This window comes from Lampris incognitus, chromosome 1 (assembly GCF_029633865.1).
Source record: "Lampris incognitus isolate fLamInc1 chromosome 1, fLamInc1.hap2, whole genome shotgun sequence".
In the NCBI taxonomy this organism is placed as follows: Eukaryota; Metazoa; Chordata; class Actinopteri; order Lampriformes; family Lampridae; genus Lampris; species Lampris incognitus.
This window is the reverse complement of record NC_079211.1, coordinates 150,967,702-150,990,135: the sequence shown is the minus strand read 5'-3', so window position 1 is coordinate 150,990,135 and position 22,434 is coordinate 150,967,702. Positions and strand designations below refer to the sequence as shown.

At 44.7% G+C, this 22,434-nt stretch overlaps 1 protein-coding gene across 1 annotated transcript in view; it reads left to right on the top strand.

Annotated features, from left to right (window-relative positions):
* Positions 1-22,434, top strand: part of dmrt1 (doublesex and mab-3 related transcription factor 1) — a 54,281-nt gene that overhangs the window by 12,933 nt on the left and 18,914 nt on the right. The window contains exon 4 of the mRNA XM_056293052.1: positions 12,786-12,954. Coding sequence (XP_056149027.1) covers positions 12,786-12,954 — 169 coding nt within the window. The remainder of the gene's footprint in view (positions 1-12,785; positions 12,955-22,434) is intronic.

Here is a 22,434-nt window from a genome sequence, read left to right as displayed (position 1 = left end):
GTACAGTATATGGATCAGTGTGTACTTCAGGAGGGGTGAGGCTGGGAGTCGTGCTCATGTACATCACATATTTTCACACAATCTGGGGAGTTTAGATATGACAGGGGCCTCTTCAACATAACGTATTAGATTTTAGTTGTAATTTTGAAGTTATGCTTTCCATAATATATAATTCTTTTATTTTCACCCTCCAATCTTGTATTTTTGGAGTTTTTCCAGTTAATAGTTATTAATTTCTTTACTCTTAGCAGTAGTACCCCAAGAAGATATGTTTGGTTTCTTACAAGGTCATCTGGAACCACACCTAAAATACAGCACGCTGGGTTTAGTGGTAAATCACATCCCATAATATTCTGAATTTCCATCTGGACATCTTTCAAGTATTTAGATAGTTTAGGACCGTCCCAAAAAAACGTGTGTGTGGTCCCCAATAAATCCACATCCCTCCAGCGTAAGTTCGATGCCCGACTATATATCGCTACAACAAGGGGAGTTTTGAAAAACCTAATTTTGACCTTCCAGTCAAACCCTTTCCATACTGGACTGTTTGTTAGTTTGTGTCCATCGCTACACCCAGGTTTCATCTTCAGTTATAATATTCATTTATAATATTCATTTTTAGTTCCCATTTCTCTTTCATGTCCAGAGTATTACCTGCTGACGTGTTTTGAAGTATCTTATATACAGTGGTGTGAAAAAGTGTTTGCCCCCTTCCCGATTTCTTATTTTTTTGCATTTTCTGTCACACTTAAATGTTTCAGATCATCAAACAAATTTAAATATTAGACAAAGATAACACAAGTAAACACAAAATGCAGTTTTTAAATGAAGGTTTTTATTATTAAGGGAAAAGAAATATCCAAACCTACATGGCCCTGTGTGAAAAAGTGATTCCCCCCCCCCCCTGTTAAAACATAAATTAAGTGTGGTTTATCACATCTTTGGAAAGCTGAGTTCAATTTCTCTAGCCATACCCAGGCCTGATTACTGCCACACCTCTTCTCAATCAAGAAATCACTTAAATAGGACCTGCCTGACAAAGTGAAGTAGACCAAAAGATCCTCAAAAGCTAGATATCATGCTGCGATCCAAAGAAATTCAGGAACAAATGAGAAACAAGTAATTGAAATCTATCAGTCTGGAAAAGGTTATAAAGCCATTTCTAAAGCTTTGGGACTCCAGCGAACCACAGTGAGAGCCATCATCCACAAATGGCGAAAACATCGAACAGTGGTGAACCTTCCCAGGAGTGGCCGGCCGACCAAAATTACCCCAAGAGCGCAGCGACGACTCATCCAAGAGGTCACAAAAGACCCCACAACAACATCCAAAGAACTGCAGGCCTCACTTGCCTTAGTTAAGGTCAGTGTTCATGACTCCACCATAAGAAAGAGACCGGACAAAAATGGCCTGCATGACAGAGTTCCAAGATGGAAACCACTGCTGAGCAAAAAGAACATAAAGGCTCATCTCAGTTTTGCCAGAAAACATCTTGATGATCCCCAAGACTTTTGGGAAAATACTCTGTGGACCGACGAGACAAAAGTTGAACTTTTTGGAAGGTGTGTGTCCCATTACATCTGGCGTAAAAGTAACACCGCATTTCAGAAAAGGAACATCATACCAACAGTAAAATATGGTGTTGGTAGTGTGATGGTCTGGGGCTGTTTTGCTGCTTCAGGACCTGGAAGACTTGCTGTGGTAAATGGAACCATGAATTCTGCTGTCTACCAAAAAATCCTGGAGGAGAATGTCCGGCCATCTGTTCGTGACCTCAAGCTGAAGCGCACTTGGGTTCTGCAGCAGGACAATGATCCAAAACACACCAGCAAGTCCACCTCTGAATGGTTTAAGAAAAACAAAATGAAGACTTTGGAGTGGACTAGTCAAAGTCCTGACCTGAATCCGATTGAGATGCTGTGGCATGACCTTAAAAAGGCGGTTCATGCTCGAAAACCCTCCAATGTGGCTGAATTACAACAATTCTGCAAAGACGAGTGGGCCAAAATTCCTCCACAGCGCTGTAAAAAACTCATTGCCAGTTATCGCAAACGCTTGATTGCAGTTGTTGCTGCTAAGGGTGGCCCAACCAGTTATTAGGTTTAGGGGGCAATCACTTTTTCACACAGGGCCATGTAGCTTTGGAATTTTTTTTTCCCTTAATAATAAAAACCTTCATTTAAAAACTGCATTTTGTGTTTACTTGTGTTATCTTTGTCTAATATTTAAATTTGTTTGATGATCTGAAACATTCAAGTGTGACAAACATGCAAAAAAATAAGAAATCAGGAAGGGGGCAAACACTTTTTCACACCACTGTATATATATTATATATGTGTGTGTGTGTGTGTGTGTGTGTGTGTGTGTGTGTGTGTGATATTAAATTATGTTTTATTGTTGCCTTTACTGTGATATGAAAAATGCTTCACAGTTGGATTGTACTTAACATGTCTGTTGCCATTCAGAGTGTGTTTGTAAATAGTGTTATTTGTAGGAATGTGTAAAAGTCACTTCTAGTGAGGTTAAATCTTGTTGGAGTTGGTCAGATGATCGTAGGATGTCCCCCTCAGATAGTGGTCTATTGTAGACGGGCCTCGGTCACTCCATTTTTTAAAACCCATATGCAAAAAAATTACATTTTTAGCTATTGTAAAGGCCCTAGAAATAGTTGTGATGTTTAATTGTTTTCATACATTTGACCAGACCTTCAAGGTAAATTTGATCCGTTCATTTAGTATTTTAATGGGAACAGTCATTTTGATTGTTTTCTGTCTTTTGCCAAATAAAAACCATGTGAGGGATCATACAGCCTTGTTTCAAACTGGTACCCTACTCACACAGCAGTGAGATGTCACACAGAGACTCCTACCTAAATACACACACACACACAAACACACACACATATATTCCCACTGACTTATACCCAAATGTATCTCTGTTGTGTCAGACGAGAGGAGCTTGTTGGTGGAGCAAATTAGGTCTATATTTCTTCAGCGCTCTCCAGTGAGGTGGTTTATTTTCATGATGGGGCTTTGTTACACCGGCTCAGCCTCCAGACCGAGCCGCATGGCTCTCTGGGGTCACTGCCTCCGCTAACCTGCCGGCACGCAGCGCAGCCTGAATTGCAAAGGTTAATGGTATTGTCTGTTGGCAGCGGAACAAACCGCCATGCCCCCCCGACGCTCGATCCAAGAGCCGTGCATTAATGCTAATCAGCTAGTGCGTTTGTGCATAATTTGGCCATCCTCCTTTATGAATTATGATTGGGGTCTGGTGTTCTCAGTGAAGTTGTCAGGTTGGGAAGGCCAAGCGCTACCGTTATTGAAATTCAGACTCACGGGCTCCTCTTTCACGCGTCTGCATGGAGCAGTTGCTCATTTGTGAGGTAGTGGTAACATTCTGCTTTTCTGTGCCACAGACACACATGGAGCTGCAGCCCAGAAAAGCATCTGCAGAAATGTTATCATTTAAGTAATAAATGATCTATTTAACCTTGTTTTATTTATTTTTATTAATTTATATAAATAAACTCTATATCTATCTTTATCTATACATATCTATCTATCTATATCTATCTATCTGTCGATCTATCTACATATGTATATATATATATATATATATATATATATATATATATATATATATCTTTATTGTTTTTTTCCCGGAAACTACCAATGGTGTTGGTAAAAGTGCTTAACAAATGAGCGGAATATTAAGGAATATTCAGATGTAGGAAAAGTCCTGCATCTATCTTTATATATATATATATATATATATATATATATATATATATATATATATATATATATATATATATATATATATATATATATATATATCCGAACTGAAGTAGATGTTAAGCTTTTGCTGTTGCGGAGACCTTAAGATGCTGTTCGTGTGTCCTGTTCTGTCTCTTGTAACTTGTCTTAATACCCACAACATGCAAGCGAATTCATTCAGCTCCCAGAAGTAAAATCAATTTCACACGTGCAAAACTTAATATTAAGCTAAACTGATGCATCAAAAGAGGCATAGATTTGCAGTCAGAATTCGTTCTTCATCACGAGTAGTTAACACCCATATATGCAAACCTTCCCTGAAACAGACTAACAGAGAACCGTAGGGTCACATGACCGATTGTGTATAAGTGTTTACCACAATTTCACTTTTCACAGTTAGCAACTGTCGTACTTTGACAATACTGTAGCATTTAATTTCAGTCAGAATGCTAATGTTACTGCGGAATATATACTCTGCATACCTTACCTTGCATATACCTTGCGTAGTTGACATGCCATCGGTGTGTGTGTGTGTGTGTGTGTGTGTGTGTGTGAGTGTGAGTGTGAGTTAATTAATTGTAATGCACTTGGAGTGGCTGTTGCAGCTAGAAAAGCGCTATATAAAATACAACTTGATTGATTGATTGAGGAAAGCATTTCCAAGTGTTTTTTTCCCCCCCTCTGAAATCATCACCACTATTGGCCATGGTTTTAATCACATTTTCAAAAAATATTAGCAATGATCATCTTAGTCATAGCGAAATAGCTGCCGTTAACGAAACGGTGAGCGTCCAGTCTGATTTCTTGACTAATGTAGGCATAGTTTTGGAATCGGTGACATCCAGTCAAGACCTGTCTCGGCGAAGCTACGGTGAGAGGGAACTTGCAAGTGGAAACGAATCCAGCACTGACGAGACTGGAGCTGAAATCACTTGGACTCAGTGCTGGAAGGAAACCCGGAGGAAACGCTGTGGTCCTTATCAGGCGGGGGCCATCTCGCTCCCCTGCTCTCTGCTCAGTGGGGCTTGGCCGTGATGCAGGTGGTAGATGATAATATGAGGGTGGCGTAGAGAGCTCGCAGACGTGAGAATGTGCCCGATAAGAGGAGATGCCTTTTCAGGGAGGTAAGGGAGCCCTCCCAGGAGTCAGCAGAGTAGCAGGCTAGTATGAAGAGGAGGGCAGATGTATCGTATGTATCAGATGTATGCATCAGGTGTCATATCTTAGTTTAGGGACGCACCCGTTATCTCTTTTTCACCATCGGTACCGACTCAGAATAGGAATTTTCAAGTATCAGCTGATACTGAATGCCGATCCATTACTTTTGTTGAACAGTGCAGACTTGGGCCATTAGTTTGGGGTCAGTGGATAAAATGATTGAGATATTGTTTTGTTTTTTTTTTTTTTTTGGTCACCGTTATAGAAATACAGGCTCCCATGTAACAGAACTGCAGCACATCAAGCCATTTTGCTTTTATTTATCTTGGTTTTGGTACCAGAATTTAATCTCGGATAAAATCCCTGATACAGGGGTGCCTGGGTGGCATGGCGGTCTATTCCATTGCCTACCAACATGGGGCTTGCCGGTTCGAATCCGTGTATTACCTCCGGCTTGGTCGAGCGTCCCTACAGACAGGCGCGGATCTACGGGGTGGCAAGGGGTGGCAGCTGCCACCCCATTTATAAATCAGATAATACGTTTTTAAAGTATATTTTATGTACATGCATGGTGAAGGTCAATGAGACCCGCACCAAACTCATCTCAAACAGTAGAGAACAAAATACATTCGATGAAATCCGAGTTTTGAATAATAATACGTTTAGAATAATGTCCATTGCCCCCCTCCTTGAACCTCATACCACCCCTTTGCCACCGCAGGAAAAAATCTCTAGATCCGCCGCTGCCTACAGACACAGTTGGCCGTGACTGTGGGTGGGAAGCTGGATGTGGGTATGTGTCCTGGTCGCTGCACTAGCGGCTCCTCTGGTTGATCGGGTACCTATTCAGGGGGCAGGGGGAACTGGGGGGAATAGCGTGATCCTCCCACGTGCTACGTCCCCCTGGTGAAACTCCTCACTGTCAGGTGAAAAGAAGTGGCTTATGACTCCACATGTATGGGAGGAGGCATGTGGTAGTCTGCAGCCCTCCCCGGATCAGCAGAGGGGGTGGAGCAGAGACCGGGACAGTTCAGAAGGGTGGGGTAATTGGCCGGGGAGAAAAAGGTGGGGGGATCTAAAAAACAAAAAGGAAAGAAAGGAAAACCATCTGAAGAAGGTGTTCAGATTTAAAAGCAATTAGAAAAACTGCAGTCGGCATCACAACAGACACAATGTTAACCACAGCACAGACACAATGTTAACCACAGCACAGACACAATATTAACCACAGCACAGACACAATATTAACCACAGCACAGACACAATATTAACCACAGCACAGACACAATGTTAACCACAGCACAGACACAATGTTAACCACAGCACAGACACAATGTTAACCACAGCACAGACACAATATTAACCACAGCACAGACACAATATTAACCACAGCACAGACACAATATTAACCACAGCACAGACACAGTGTTAACCACAGCACAGACACAATGTTAACCACAGCACAGACACAATGTTAACCACAGCACAGACACAATGTTAACCACAGCACAGACACAATATTAACCACAGCACAGACACAATGTTAACCACAGCACAGACACAGTGTTAACCACAGCACAGACACAATGTTAACCACAGCACAGACACAATATTAACCACAGCACAGACACAATGTTAACCACAGCACAGACACAATATTAACCACAGCACAGACACAATGTTAACCACAGCACAGACACAATGTTAACCACAGCACAGACACAATATTAACCACAGCACAGACACAATATTAACCACAGCACAGACACAATATTAACCACAGCACAGACACAATGTTAACCACAGCACAGACACAATGTTAACCACAGCACAGACACAATGTTAACCACAGCACAGACACAATATTAACCACAGCACAGACACAATGTTAACCACAGCACAGACACAATATTAACCACAGCACAGACACAATATTAACCACAGCACAGACACAATGTTAACCACAGCACAGACACAATATTAACCACAGCACAGACACAATGTTAACCACAGCACAGACACAATATTAACCACAGCACAGACACAATATTAACCACAGCACAGACACAATGTTAACCACAGCACAGACACAATATTAACCACAGCACAGACACAGTGTTAACCACAGCACAGACACAATGTTAACCACAGCACAGACACAATGTTAACCACAGCACAGACACAATGTTAACCACAGCACAGACACAATATTAACCACAGCACAGACACAATATTAACCACAGCACAGACACAATATTAACCACAGCACAGACACAATATTAACCACAGCACAGACACAATGTTAACCACAGCACAGACACAATGTTAACCACAGCACAGACACAATGTTAACCACAGCACAGACACAGTCACAGTGTTAACCACAGCACAGACATGTGGGTTGTTAAACGGTAGAGCTGTGGTTTGGTTGTCAGTGGACCTGTATTGCAGCTCATTTCTTTCGGTGAGTCATTTACAGAGAAGTGAGTGACACGAGGGTTGCAGTGAAAGTGGATTGTGGTGCATGATTTGTAAAGGTTTAGCCACATGGCGCTGTGTTGTGTTTGTAATGCTTCAGTTTATTCAGAAATATATTTTTCATACACGTGCTGCAGTATTTGGGATTGGTTTGGTGTCATGACGGCTGTTGTGTACTGGGTACACAACAAGTTGGAAAGAGGAAAATGATTGGTTTTGGAAAACCTTTAAGTTTTCCCCCCTATACGTTTCTACGGTCTGCTCACCTGTAAAAAGGTGATAGTGTTTTTAATAAAGTCTCCAGTAAACAAGCATCTTTAAAGCTGCATGGTTCACATGCCAAGACATTTTCCTACTGTGGTACATCACAATCTGGCTTTATTGGCCAAGTATGCTTCAAATGTACAAGGAATTTGTCTTTGACTGTCAGTAACTTTACTGACAACTCACCTATGTACTTTACATATATACACACACACACACACACACACACACAGACATACACACGTATGTGTGTGTGTATGTATATATATATATATATAGCTTTTTTTTCTGAAATTCAATGTTGTTGCGAGTGCTCGACTAATGAGGAGCGGAATATCAACACGGATACAGGAAAAAAAGTTTAGCAGCTGATGAGTGCGAGATGCACGAAACAGGCCTGTACTGCTATGTATTAAAATCTTTTTTCCTGTATCCGTGTTGATATATATATATATATATATATATACACTACCGTTCAAAAGTTTGGGATCACATTGGAATGTCCATATTTTTGAAGGAAAAGCACTGTACTGTTCAATGAAGATAACTTTAAACTAGTCTTAACTTTAAAGAAATACACTCTATACATTGCTAATGTGGTAAATGACTATTCTAGCTGCAAATGTCTGGTTTTTGGTGCAATATCTACATAGGTGTATAGAGGCCCATTTCAAGCAACTATCACTCCAGTGTTCTAATGGTACAATGTGTTTGCTCATTGGCTCAGAAGGCTAATTAATGATTAGAAAACCCTTGTGCAATCATGTTCACACATCTGAAAACAGTTTAGCTCGTTACAGAAGCTACAAAACTGACCTTCCTTTGAGCAGATTGAGTTTCTGCAGCATCACATTTGTGGGGTCAATTAAACGCTCAAAATGGCCAGAAAAAGAGAACTTTCATCTGAAACTCGACAGTCTATTCTTGTTCTTAGAAATGAAGGCTATTCCATGCGAGAAATTGCTAAGAAATTGAAGATTTCCTACACCGGTGTGTACTACTCCCTTCAGAGGACAGCACAAACAGGCTCTAACCAGAGTAGAAAAAGAAGTGGGAGGCCGCGTTGCACAACTGAGCAAGAAGATAAGTACATTAGAGTCTCTAGTTTGAGAAACAGACGCCTCACAGGTCCCCAACTGGCATCTTCATTAAATAGTACCCGCAAAACACCAGTGTCAACATCTACAGTGAAGAGGCGGCTGCGGGATTCTGGGCTTCAGGGCAGAGTGGCAAAGAAAAAGCCATATCTGAGACTGACCAATAAAAGAAAAAGATTAAGATGGGCAAAAGAACACAGACATTGGACAGAGGAAGACTGGAAAAAAGTGTTGTGGACGGATGAATCCAAGTTTGAGGTGTTTGGATCACAAAGAAGAACGTTTGTGAGACGCAGAACAAATGAAAAGATGCTGGAAGAATGCCTGACGCCATCTGTTAAGCATGGTGGAGGTAATGTGATGGTCTGGGGTTGCTTTGGTGCTGGTAAGGTGGGAGATTTGTACAGGGTAAAAGGGATTCTGAATAAGGAAGGCTATCTCTCCATTTTGCAACGCCATGCCATACCCAGTGGACAGCGCTTGATTGGAGCCAATTTCATCCTACAACAGGACAATGACCCTAAACACACCTCCAAATTGTGCAAGAACTATTTAGAGCAGAAGCAGGCAGCTGGTATTCTATCGGTAATGGAGTGGCCAGCGCAGTCACCAGATCTGAACCCCATTGAGCTGTTGTGGGAGCAGCTTGACCGTATGGTACGCAAGAAGTGCCCATCCAACCAATCCAACTTGTGGGAGCTGCTTCTGGAAGCGTGGGGTGCAATTTCTCCAGATTACCTCAACAAATTAACAGCTAGAATGCCAAAGGTCTGCAATGCTGTAATTGCTGCAAATGGAGGATTCTTTGACGAAAGCAAAGTTTGATGTAAAAAAAATCTTATTTCAAATACAAATCATTATTTCTAACCTTGTCAATGTCTTGACTCTATTTTCTATTCATTTCACAACATATGGTGGTGAATAAGTGTGACTTTTCATGGAAAACACAAAATTGTTTGGGTAATCCCCAACTTTTGAACGGTAGCGTATATATATATATTCATTCATTCAAATATTATCCAAATCGCTTATCCTTACTCAGGGTCGCAGGGTGCCTATCCCAGCAGTCATTGGGCGACAGGCAGGGAGACACCCTGGACAGCTCGCCAGTCCACCACAGGGCCCGTTTAAGACTGTATATTTATAAATGACCGTATCTATCTCTATCTCTATCTCTATCTCTCTCTCTCTCTCTCTCTCTATATATATATATATATATATATATTTATATTTATATTTATAATATATTTATATATAAATGTATTTATGATAATATATATGTTATTGATAATATTATATGAATATAAATATATGTGGCATGGTGGTGCAGTGGTTAGCGCAGTCACCTCACAGCAAGAAGGTCCTGGGTTTGAGCCCCGGGTAGTCCAACCTTGGGGGTCGTCCCGGGTCGTCCTCTGTGTGGAGTTTGCATGTTCTCCCCGTGTCTGCGTGGGTTTCCTCCGGGTGCTCTGGTTTCCTCCCACAGTCGAAAGACATGTAGGTCAGGTGAATCGGCTCTACTAAATTGTCCCTAAGTGTGAATGTGTGTGTGTGTGTGTGGGGGGGGGGGGCTGTGTGATGGCCTAGCAGCCTGTCCAGGGTGTCTCCCTGCCTGCTGCCCAATGACTGCTGGGATAGGCTCCAGCATCCCTGGATAATGGATGGATATAGTATATGTGTGTGTGTGTGTGTGTGTGTGTGTGTGTGTGTGTGTGTGTGTGTGTATATATATATATAGCGTTTTTTTCCCAAAACCGTCAATGGTGTTATAAGAGCTCAACTAATGAGCGGAATATCAACATGGATACAGGAAAAAAGTTTAATGCACTGCAATGCATTAAAACGTTTTTCCTGTATCTGTGCTGATGTATATATATATATATAATATGTATGTATGTGTATATATATGTATGTACATTTGTATATAGATACGTACATAGTATGTATGGATGTAAAGTCGATTGAGAGTAAATTAATTGTATACAAATAGATGTAGTCAGCTATTGCATAATAAGCACGTTCACAACAGTTGCAGTTTGTGCTGCCAGATGAACATGAGTAAGCGACCGTGTGCAGATGAGAATGATGTTCCACTGTTTAAATAGTAAACACATTCACGACACACACTGAAAACACTTTTGTATACTAGTCATACGAAACAACTTTAGCCCTTCTGTCACTGTGTGTGGAAGTACCACTGTCTATAGTTTACTCGTCTTAATTTTATGCAAGCGTGACAAAACTTGTCTCGTACGCGAGCAGCTTTTCACTGAAGACTGCACGTTCTGTTTTGCGCGTCTCCAAAAAAAAAAAAAGCAAGCTCGGTGCATTCTCCAAATTCCAATCTCTATTGTATTTGTCAAGGCCTAATACAAGGTCTGGGTGTAGCTTAAATAACAGTTTATAAAGCTGTCGGGGAATTGATGGTGTGGACAATACGGGGTGACATATTACAGGCTGACAGAAATCAAATTCCATAAAAGTGAAATTGAAAACCCTCCGCGAGGCCTTGCTGCTGAGTAAACAGCTCGTTCTGAAGTTTGCCGAGGACTGGAGAAAGCCACGGCGGCTTGTTGCAATCCATTTTTTAAGATCGGTCCTGCAGCCTGTGAATTCAACCAGCACTTCTCCTCCCCCCCAATCCGTCTTCCCCTCTGTCAGATCAGACCGGTACGCCGTTGCCTGCAGAGGAGAGATGTTCCCCTTGGCCGATTCGACAGACAAATAAGAGAAACAGTTTGGGGGTTAAAATATAAACCCGTGTGATTCGGTTGATAAGGCGTTGCTTTTTAATGTATTTGCTGTTTTCAGCAGGGACATAAGAATATAGTTGAGCTAATATTTAGTCTTAAGAGATGCACCGTTTAAATATCAAGCCAGGTCTACATATCAGTAGAGTCTCCCTACATGAAGAAGGAACATTAAAATCTGACAACATTTTTCTTATGAACCTTCTGAGACTTGTTACATATTTATTATTTCACAGCTTTGAGTAGGCCGCATATTATTTTACTACGAGTACGATAGATATAAAGTACGTCATGTACCTCCATCCATTATCCAAGCCGCTTGTCCCAGTTTGGGTCGCGAGGATGCTGGAACCTATCCCAGCAGTTATTGGGCGGCAGGCGGGGAGACACCCTGGACAGGCCGCCAGTCAGTGGCGGCTGGTGCTAAAAATGTTTGGGGGGGGGGCAATTTAGTTTGGTGCAGCACACCTGACAGCTGCTCTAATGTCCACACAGTCACAGAGTTATTAAGAAGGACAATGTAACCTATAGATTTTATCAAGGTTGGTAGACGGTGGATGATTGACAGTCGAGACGAGGCGTGGTGGTGGGTGTGAACATGATTGACAGCCACGAGAATTGTCCAATCACATTAGATCAAAAAATATTAAAACAATACCAATTCCCTGCCAATAAAAGTGGGCGTGTCTGGGGTGCACAGAACTGCGCCCCCTGGAAAACCTGCAGACACCAGTCAGACAGCAGCCTCAGGTCACCTGCTCGTCACAAGTTTGAGGGCTTACATAAGATATCGTTTGGCCGGCGCCCCTCACCCAGGAAGTATATGTATTCAGACAGAAATCAACCAAATACCATTTGAACCAATATTTAATGCTGCTGACAGGCGCTCACAGACTGACAACACTTTTATTTCATCATTATTTGCATTATACAACTAAATTATATTTAACATGTGTAAGTAGATTTTCATCTCTTGATATTTGAAGGGGGCGGCACCCTAGTGCCACCAGCCGCCACTGCCAACAGTCCGTCACAGAAAAGAAAAGAAAAAAAAAAAAGAAAATAGAGTTTGAGTTGTAGAATGAATTGTGTCACGCTTTGTACTATCAGGAAGTACCTGTTACATTTCCTCCAGTCCTGTGTGAGGGTGTACTGTATGCATAGGATGCTGTCACTGCAACTTATTAACATAATTGTGTCTGTCTTGTGTGTACACGTGCGTGTACATGTGTGTATAAATGTGCTCCCGTGAGCAGCAGATGCCAAATGGCGATGGCCGCCTGTCCAGCCACAACACGTCCTCCCAGTACCACATGCACTCTTACTACTCAGCGGCCTCCTACCTGAGGCAGGGCCTGGGCACCCCTGCCAGCATGCCACCCATCCTCACCCTGGACGACAACACCTGCTCTGACACCAGAGCAGCCTGTGAGTAACACACACACACACACACACACACACACACACACACACACACACACACAGATTGTTCTATTAGGCCCCATCCAGTTTCATCCAGACTTTATCAAGAGTGTGGCTGAGTACATCTAATGCCCCTTGTCCACTGCATGGTACTGGCTCAGCTCGACTCTACTCTCGACTCTACTCGCTTTACTTTTGGGGATTTCGTTTTCCACTGCAGAGAGTACCCCTTGACGGCAAAGCCCCACTGGTCATTTTTGGGCGTGTTGACTAGTTTCGTTTTGTTGTTTTTTTTAAAATTTTTTTTATTTATATTTAAATAAATATACACATATTTATATTTTATTCATTTATTTATTTATAGTGGTATTTTCATGTCACCTTTTAGTCTCAGCTCAGCTCACTTGGAACCTCGATGAAGGTGGTACCAAAAAAAGTACCTGGCACCAGATACCATCCCTAACTTTTCCCCAATGGAAAACCAAAAAAAGGCGAGTAGAGCTGAGTTGAGTCAAGCCGGTACCATGCAGTGGAAAAGGGGCATAAGGGAGGCCTGCTCTCCAGTCAAGAGAGCCATAAACTTCCCAAAAACAAAAAGAAAACCCTGTAAGTGAAGATATTTATTAGAGGATTTTGTATTTCGACCTGGCTTAGAGAATGCAGCAACACGTTCCCATGTGTTAGCATGTGTTAGCATGTGTGTCAGTGATTGTTACTGGACACCATGCTACCTGATGGTGCAGTTTGTTTGTTTCAGAAACCAGTAATATTGAGCACGACATTGTCTCAGCCCCGATATCATCAAGAGTCCCTGTATTTAAAAGGTGAAAGAGCCTCTGTAACTACTCTGACAACTTATCTAGCTCACCATGTTAGTGAGATGGAAGCATGTTCAGTTTGGTGGATCAATGCCGAGTTCACAAATACGCGACCACCTTCAGTATCTGTAGACCCTCACATCCGCACAGAGCTGTCAACACAGAGACGTGAGATATCAGCTACGTCCCCGTTTACTGTGTCCCGGCCGACGAGTTGCCATGGTCGTTGTAATCTCCAAGTCTCTAAAGGTGTCTGTCATTTTCTTACATATTTCCCGCAGTGAGTGTTTGTTGAATGAGGTTCCTGCCGAAGCGCGTCTGCTGACGAAGGCGGCCTGGATATCGGCCTCGCTTGGTGACTCTGAATATCGGCCCATCTGATTCCTTGCGTTGCTCAATGTGTTTTGGTAAACGGTGGTGGTGCTTGGAAGCCTGCATGCGTGCGTGCTTGCGTGTCATGTGGGGGAGATAAGAGCCAGGCTGAGTGAGTGGCGAGGCAACTTGAGTTACAGCAGCGTGTGACGTGAGAGAAGGAGAGTGGAAATTACAGCTCAGAGACAAAAATATTGGGAAACTAATTTGTGATTTTCATGGTGGACTTTGATGTCTTATTGTTGACTGTCTTCTTCTCTTTACTTGTTTTTTTTTCTCTCCCCAATTGTATCCGGCCAATTACCCCCCTCTTCTGAGCCGTCCCAGTCTCTGCTCCACCCCCTCTGCTGATCCGGGGAGGGCTGCAGACTACCACATGCCTCCTCCCATACATGTGGAGTCACCAGCCGCTTCTTTTCACCGGACAGTGAGGAGTTTCACCAGGGGGACATAGTGCGTGGGAGGATCACGCTATTCCCCACAGTTCCCCCTCCCCCCCAACAGGCGCCCCGACCGACCAGAGGAGGCGCTAGTACAGCCACCAGGACACATACCCACATCCGGCTTCCCACCCGCAGACACGGCCAATTGTGCCTGTAGGGCTGCCCAACCAAGACGGAGGTAACATGGGGATTCGATCCATCGATCCCTGTGTTAGTAGGCAACGGAATAGACCGCCACGCCACCCAGGTGCCCCTCTTTAGTTGGTTTTATATGCTATTTGATTATATCATATGCTTCGGCAAGTTTACCAATTTTAAAATACAGCACTTTTGGCAATAATCATTCTATTGCCATCCCATACCCCATACCTGTTCCATACCCCGTACCTGTCCCATACCCCATACCTATCCCATACCCCGTACCTATCCCATACCCTTAACCTGTTCCATACCCGTACCTGTTCCATACCCGTACCTGTCCCATACCCCATACCTGTCCCATACCCCGTACCTATCCCATACCCTTAACCTGTTCCATACCCGTACCTGTTCCATACCCGTACCTGTCCCATACCCCATACCTGTCCCATACCCCATACCTGTCCCATACCCCGTACCTATCCCTTACCCCGTACCTATCCCATACCCTTAACCTGTTCCATACCGGTACCTGTCCCATACCCCATACCTATCCCATACCCCGTACCTATCCCATACCCTTAACCTGTTCCATACCCGTACCTGTTCCATACCCGTACCTGTTCCATACCCGTACCTGTCCCATACCCCGTACCTATCCCATACCCTTAACCTGTTCCATACCCTTAACCTGTTCCATACCCGTACCTGTTCCATACCCCATACCTGTCCCATACCCCGTACCTATCCCATACCCTTAACCTGTTCCATACCCGTACCTGTTCCATACCCCATACCTGTTCCATACCCCGTACCTATCCCATACCCCGTACCTATCCCATACCCTTAACCTGTTCCATACCCTTAACCTGTTCCATACCCGTACCTGTTCCATACCCGTACCTGTCCCATACCCCATACCTGTCCCATACCCCGTACCTATCCCATACCCTTAACCTGTTCCATACCCGTACCTGTTCCATACCCGTACCTGTCCCATACCCCATACCTGTCCCATACCCCGTACCTATCCCATACCCTTAACCTGTTCCATACCCTTAACCTGTTCCATACCCGTACCTGTTCCATACCCCATACCTGTTCCATACCCCGTACCTATCCCATACCCTTAACCTGTTCCATACCCGTACCTGTTCCATACCCCATACCTGTCCCATACCCCATACCTATCCCATACCCCGTACCTATCCCATACCCTTAACCTGTTCCATACCCTTAACCTGTTCCATACCCGTACCTGTTCCATACCCGTACCTGTCCCATACCCCATACCTGTCCCATACCCCGTACCTATCCCATACCCTTAACCTGTTCCATACCCGTACCTGTTCCATACCCGTACCTGTCCCATACCCCATACCTGTCCCATACCCCGTACCTATCCCTTACCCCGTACCTATCCCATACCCTTAACCTGTTCCATACCGGTACCTGTCCCATACCCCATACCTATCCCATACCCCGTACCTATCCCATACCCTTAACCTGTTCCATACCCGTACCTGTTCCATACCCGTACCTGTCCCATACCCCGTACCTATCCCATACCCCGTACCTATCCCATACCCTTAACCTGTTCCATACCCGTACCTGTTCCATACCGGTACCTGTCCCATACCCCATACCTGTCCCATACGCCGTACCTGTCCCATACCCTGTCCCTGTCCCCTGCATGTGTACATTTGTGGACATGCCTGCCTTTTCCTTCAAATCCCTGTCTGGAAATATTCCATTCCACGTAAACTCACTGAAGTTGAGTACAGCTAGTTTGCCAAAGCAGTCGTTTCTTTAGGGAAGAGCTGATGAAGTGAAGTGGTAGACCAGGCACAACGCAAGGCAACACAACACAACACAAGGCTATTGCATTGTGTTACTATCCATTGTTATTGTCATGTGGGAAATAGGGGAGGAGTGTCCTTTTCGTCAACATCCTTCTTTCAGTGAATAAATCCACCCGCCAGCAACCGCAGGACCCCACATCTCCCCTCAGGTCTGTGTCTGTTAATGACTTTCACCTGTCCACTTCCTGTGAGGGTCCCTCCTCAGCCCGTGTGCCATGATGCGACATGCACCATTACGAGACAATAACCTCTCAGCAGGTGGTCCAATATGTGGGATGTCAAAGTATAATATCAAACCAAAACTAGTTTTCATATAACACTCCTTCAAATATGTCAGACTTCATTTTGGGAGAAATTTTAGCTCCTAGATCTTCGTTATCATTGAGACGATAAAATTATGTATCACTGCATGACAGGATCCAGTCCTGCTACAGTACCACTGAAAGACTAGAAATACATTAAAAATACATTAAATGGAAGATACTTGATTGATCCTGTTAGGAGATGGTGTTTCTTTGCCTGCCCCATCTCTTATCCACATGGAGGTCAGAGGACAGAGCATGCTTACTAGAACTACCAGGAAGCTCAGTGACTTGCTCAAGGGCACTTGCAGGAGGTCTGATCCTCGCTTAGATGGGAGCTTAAACCTGAGCAAGGCCTCCTGTTGAGAGATGGTCTTTTATTACTCTTATTACTCACTTATTAGTGGCTGATTTACGGTTCCCCATCGAATTGATGGCATAGTGCCACAGTAGGTCTCTATGGTGTCAATGCAGCTATGCAGAAGGTTCCCGCATGGCCAAAACGTAGCTGTGTGTCGAAGCTACGTGGATACTGCAAGAGCTGTGAGTGGTTTGCGTGGGTGACTAATCTGCTACGTGTCTCTAGTGCCAGCAACCCAGCAGTTCATCAATGTCTTGCATTGGCAAACAAATGTGGCGCATTCCCCGTCCTTCTGTCGCAACCTGTTCAGTGGTCTCCAGACCCTCCATCCTTTATCCAAGCCACTTATCCGAATTTGGGTCATGGGCTCTCCAGGCCATCTCATCTAATATTCTGCTTTCCAGTAATCCCAGCAAAATGTGCTCTTTTTGTTCATCCAACAAAAGCTATTCTCTCCACTGCCATTGATACCAGTGCATGTGAGAGTGTAAACAACATGGGATTTTTCCTGTAGACAGGATGCACAACACGGCCATCTAGTTTACGGCTGTGCTCTCATAGTCTGTGGGTTACATCTTACAGTTGTGTCACCAACTTGACGTGGAAACATCAGACATGACTTTTTTTTTTTTTTGGATTTTTCTCCCCAATTGTATCCGGCCAATTACCCCACTCTTCAGAGCCGTCCCGGTCTCTGGTCCACCCCCTCTTCTGATCCGGGGAGGGCTGCAGACTACCACATGCCTCCCCCATACATGTGGAGTCACCAGCTGCTTCTTTTCACCTCACAGCGAGGAGTTTCACCGGGGGGACGTAGCACGTGAGAGGATCACACCATTCCCCCCCAGTTCCCCCTCCCGCCTGAACAGGCACCCCGACCGACCAGAGGTGGCGCTAGTGCAGCAACCAGGACACATACCCACAATCCAGCTTCCCACCCGCAGACTCGGCCAGTTGTGTCTGTAGGGATGCCTGACCGGGGATTTGAACCCGGTGATCCCCGTGTTGGTAGGCAACGGAATAGACCGCCACGCGCCACGCCACCCAGACGCCAGGCATTACTCTTAATACTGCCACACCCTGTTGGCCAAACATGTAGACCAGCTTAACTATCAACAGAATAGACATGCATACATAACTGACTGCCGCTATGGACTGTTGTTTGTAGTTTGTTGTATTGTGCAGTTTTTGAGCGTTGATTGATTTGAATACATTTCCACTGCAGTTTCAGGGCATGACAAGGATATAACTGGCACTCTGGCAGGCCGGAAGACATGGCCACCGGTGTTTCTCTTTGAATCTGTATCTTGTTTCATCATGTAGATTCTAGTGCTGATGAGTTATAGCAGCAGTGTGGGGACAAACGGGACTTGATTTAGGTCATCATGTGATCACTGGGTTGTGGACGGAGCCTTCTGGACCATGAACTGGTTTGACTGACCATCTTCTAATCTAGACTTGCCTGCCTTCGTTATCTAGTCAGGCGACTCCCTCATCAGCACCACGCAGGCAATGTTCAGCCTTCATTTCATCACCCAGTCACTGTGCCAGTGTGAGCAGCACCCAACTGGTGTGAACACTGTCGGCTTTGTGTGTTGTGTGTTTGAGCAGAAAACATCAGTTGTGAAAAAACCTTCTACGCCTGTGGTATTGCATGGGAAATGTATTTCCTGGAATATTGTGTTTACTTGTGTGTGTGTGTATGTGTATGCTTGCTGGTTGTGACAGCCAAATGAAGAACCTTGGCATTGTCCAGTTTAGTGTGTGTCCTAATCTTACCTACAAAAGAGATCTGCAGTGCAGCACCGTATTGTGTAGCTCCGTATTGATAAACCAAGTGGTTGCGAAACAGTGGATGTTTTCTACAGAGCCTCAAGTTACTACATGAATTCTGACTTCCTGTTTGTTGTGTACATGCTATGGTAGAATGTAGGGAACCAGCGCCAGGAGACTGTGTCTATTCTTTCTATTCTTTCCTCTTTTCTTTTTTTTTTAACTCTTTAGTTTTGGCAAATTTGTTACAGTATGAAATCAGGACGGTGCCAAACCTCCTCCTTCCCGTCCAGGAACCGTTCTTCGTGTGACATTACATGCACCTCCAGGTCAGGACATGAAGAGAAACTCACTGTGCACTTGAAACCAACCTGTCCTCTTTCTATACACACAGCTGCCAAACAACCCCTCCTTACATCCCCCACTCCCACCTGACGCCCCCCCCCCCATATTGAATTTATCTCCGGTCTAGGATAGGGCTAATCAGTTGGCCAAATACCGCCATCCAAATAACCTTCAGGAGTGCCACGCTGTCCTTTCACTCTCCCTCCCTCCCTCACTATCTGCCCCCCTCCCCCCTCCACACACCCCGCTGTCTCCGCAAAATTGCCTTCTGGAGTTAGTGAGCGGGAACAGTTAAGATTTACAAACAATGATGAAGCTTGTCATGCGTCTTTCCCCATCCGTCACGGCGGGCCGGGCGGAGCTGCGGGGAGAGCCGTCCCGGTGTTCTTCATAAAAGCCAGCTCGCTGTGAAATACGCCCCCGCCGCGCCTGTTTACTGCCCCGCGCCCGTCAGCAGCCCCGACACCGTAAATCGCAGAGCGGGAGGTGACATCGCAGTCCATCAACCCCCGTCCCCCCACTCCCCTCACTCACCCACACCCCACTTTCCCTGCTCACCCACCAACACCGCTACCACCCCATCCCCCACCCATCCCCACCTCCTTCCCTGATAGGAGCGACTGCTGGATGCTCAGATGAGCTGTGTTATGTCCTATCACTCTCACAGGAGACCGCTCTTTGGCTGACGGTTGTTGTTTATGTTTTTGTTGTTTTTTCTTTCCCCTTGCCAAGACATTTTCTGCATGCCCTCTTTATTCCTATGAATTTGTTTATTTATTTGTTTATTTATTTATTATTTTCTGTTTTAAAAGGGGTATAGTCCTCCTTTTTTCCTTTTTTTTTTATTATCAAAACTCATTTGGTTTCTCATGCTGCACACCCACCTCTAATGAAACAGACGGCTCTAGGGTCATGAACATAAAAATAGCTTTATACATGAGCTGCCGCTCTGATTGGCTGACGTTATTGCTGGCCCCGCCCCCTCCCTCGATAGAAGCGATGGCTGCTCAACAGGAAGCTACCTTCCTTTCGGCATGGGCGGCCTTCTGCAACATCTGGGTTGACTGCTCCCTGTGCGACATCACGCTGAGGGACAGGTCTGATTGGCTTGTTCAGATGGTGGTATTTATTTATTCTGGTAAAAAACTGGACAAACAGAAATGTAGTCTTAGTGCTGTGGAAGCAGGGACATGGTACTCCTCACTCCGCGTGCACACATGCAAGTTAAAGATTCAGTTTCAGTCAGTTGAAGGCAATGCCCGGATTATTGCAACGGCCGTGTATGTAAACACCTTAATGGAACTATTTTAATCATATGGGTCTAAGTCAACGCAAGCATAATGGGTTACCAGAGTCCAGAGTTCCTCCAGTCATTCGGTTTGCTTTGTGTTCGCCTTCTCAGAGTTGTGTCTGAGAATCGGTTGTGTGCATGTGGCACCGGCAGTAAACAAAGATTAAGAAAAGATAACCACAAGCTCATAACTTCATTGCAAATATTTGGTAACCGACGTTTCAGCAAATGTACTGCCTTCCTCAGGATATACAAGATAACATAGGTGTCCAACACGGTGATCGCAGGTTCAAATCCCCGTGTTGCCTCCGGCTTGGTCGGGTGTCCCTACAGACACAATTGGAAAAAAAAGATAACATAAGTGTGCGGTTTCCTTTCTTAATATCCTTATACAGATGCCATGAGCCAGGGGCCTCAACCGTACGGTTGTGTCGTCTCCTCTTTTCAAGCAGCGGTAAGCTGCCTCGTTTCTGGATCAAGACTGAAGCAACGTTTATGTTCAGTAAGATGGGAGCTTAATGTCCTCAAGGTTTGGACAGGTGAAAATACATCCATCCATTATCCACGCTGCTTATCCCAACTGGGGTGGCGGGATGCTGGAGCCTATCCCAGCAGTCATTGGGCGGCAGGCAGGGCGACACCCTGGACAGGCTGCCAGACCATCACAGGGCCGACACACACACACTCACACACACATTCACACCTATGGACAATGTAGTACGGCCGAGTCACCTGACCTCCATGTCTTTGGACTGTGGAAGGAAACCGAAGCCCCCGGAGGAAACCCACACAGACACGGGGAGAACATGCAAACTCCACACAGAGGACGACCCGGGACCACCCCCAAGGTTGGACTACCCCGGGGCTCGAACCCAGGACCTTCTTGCTGTGAGGCGAGCAGGTCCTGGGTTTGAATAATGTGTGATTCTGTGTTTTCACGCTGGTGAAACTACAGAATCACAACATTTGTTGAACAGTCTCAAACACAATGTTGGAAGCGGGGTCACATGCAACATGACATCCATTTCATAGTTTTGTGATTATCCAGCGAGTACTGTAAACTTAGATCATCGAAGAGATCGCATTAATTAAACACATGCAGACTGCGTGTAAACGGCAGAATCCACTCTGAGACTCGACACATCTTGTTTTCCATAATACCCCCCCCCCCCTTATAATCTTGCAGACTAGCTGGCACTTGAGTCAACTTTCCTTTCACATTCACGCTTCACCCCCGGGTTGAAGAACAAGCTTTTCATTGAGTCTCAGCCTGGCGTCACACCTCAGAAATGGAGCGCTGCTGTAGTGGCTATAAGTTTGCCTGTTTTGTTATATTGGTGTCAGCGCGGCGTGTGCAGTCATTTAAATGCAAATGGGAGTGTGGAGGTATTGCAGATGTTAATCCTGCTAATCGATAGACCTGTGTGAGCCCATTACGTTAGAAATCCATTACTATCTTTCTAGATGATATCCTATTGATTTTTCTCGGTTCAATCCATAGCGAACTGTACAGCGCGTGAGTTACTGCGTATAAAGTCTGCCTTCTCAGGTTCCCGCCCTTCTGTCTGCAAAACACGACGGGGAGCTTGACGTCGATACGTTTCTTTTGTTTCTCGTGTAAGGTGGGCCGAACCTGCTTTCACATCAAATTACTCCAGTTTTACTCTTGTTAACGCCCACTCGCCCACCTGGACACACACACACAGACACACACACACACACACACTCTGAGTTACACTGCGTAAACAGGAAAAAAATCCCTCCTAATTAATCCATGGAGG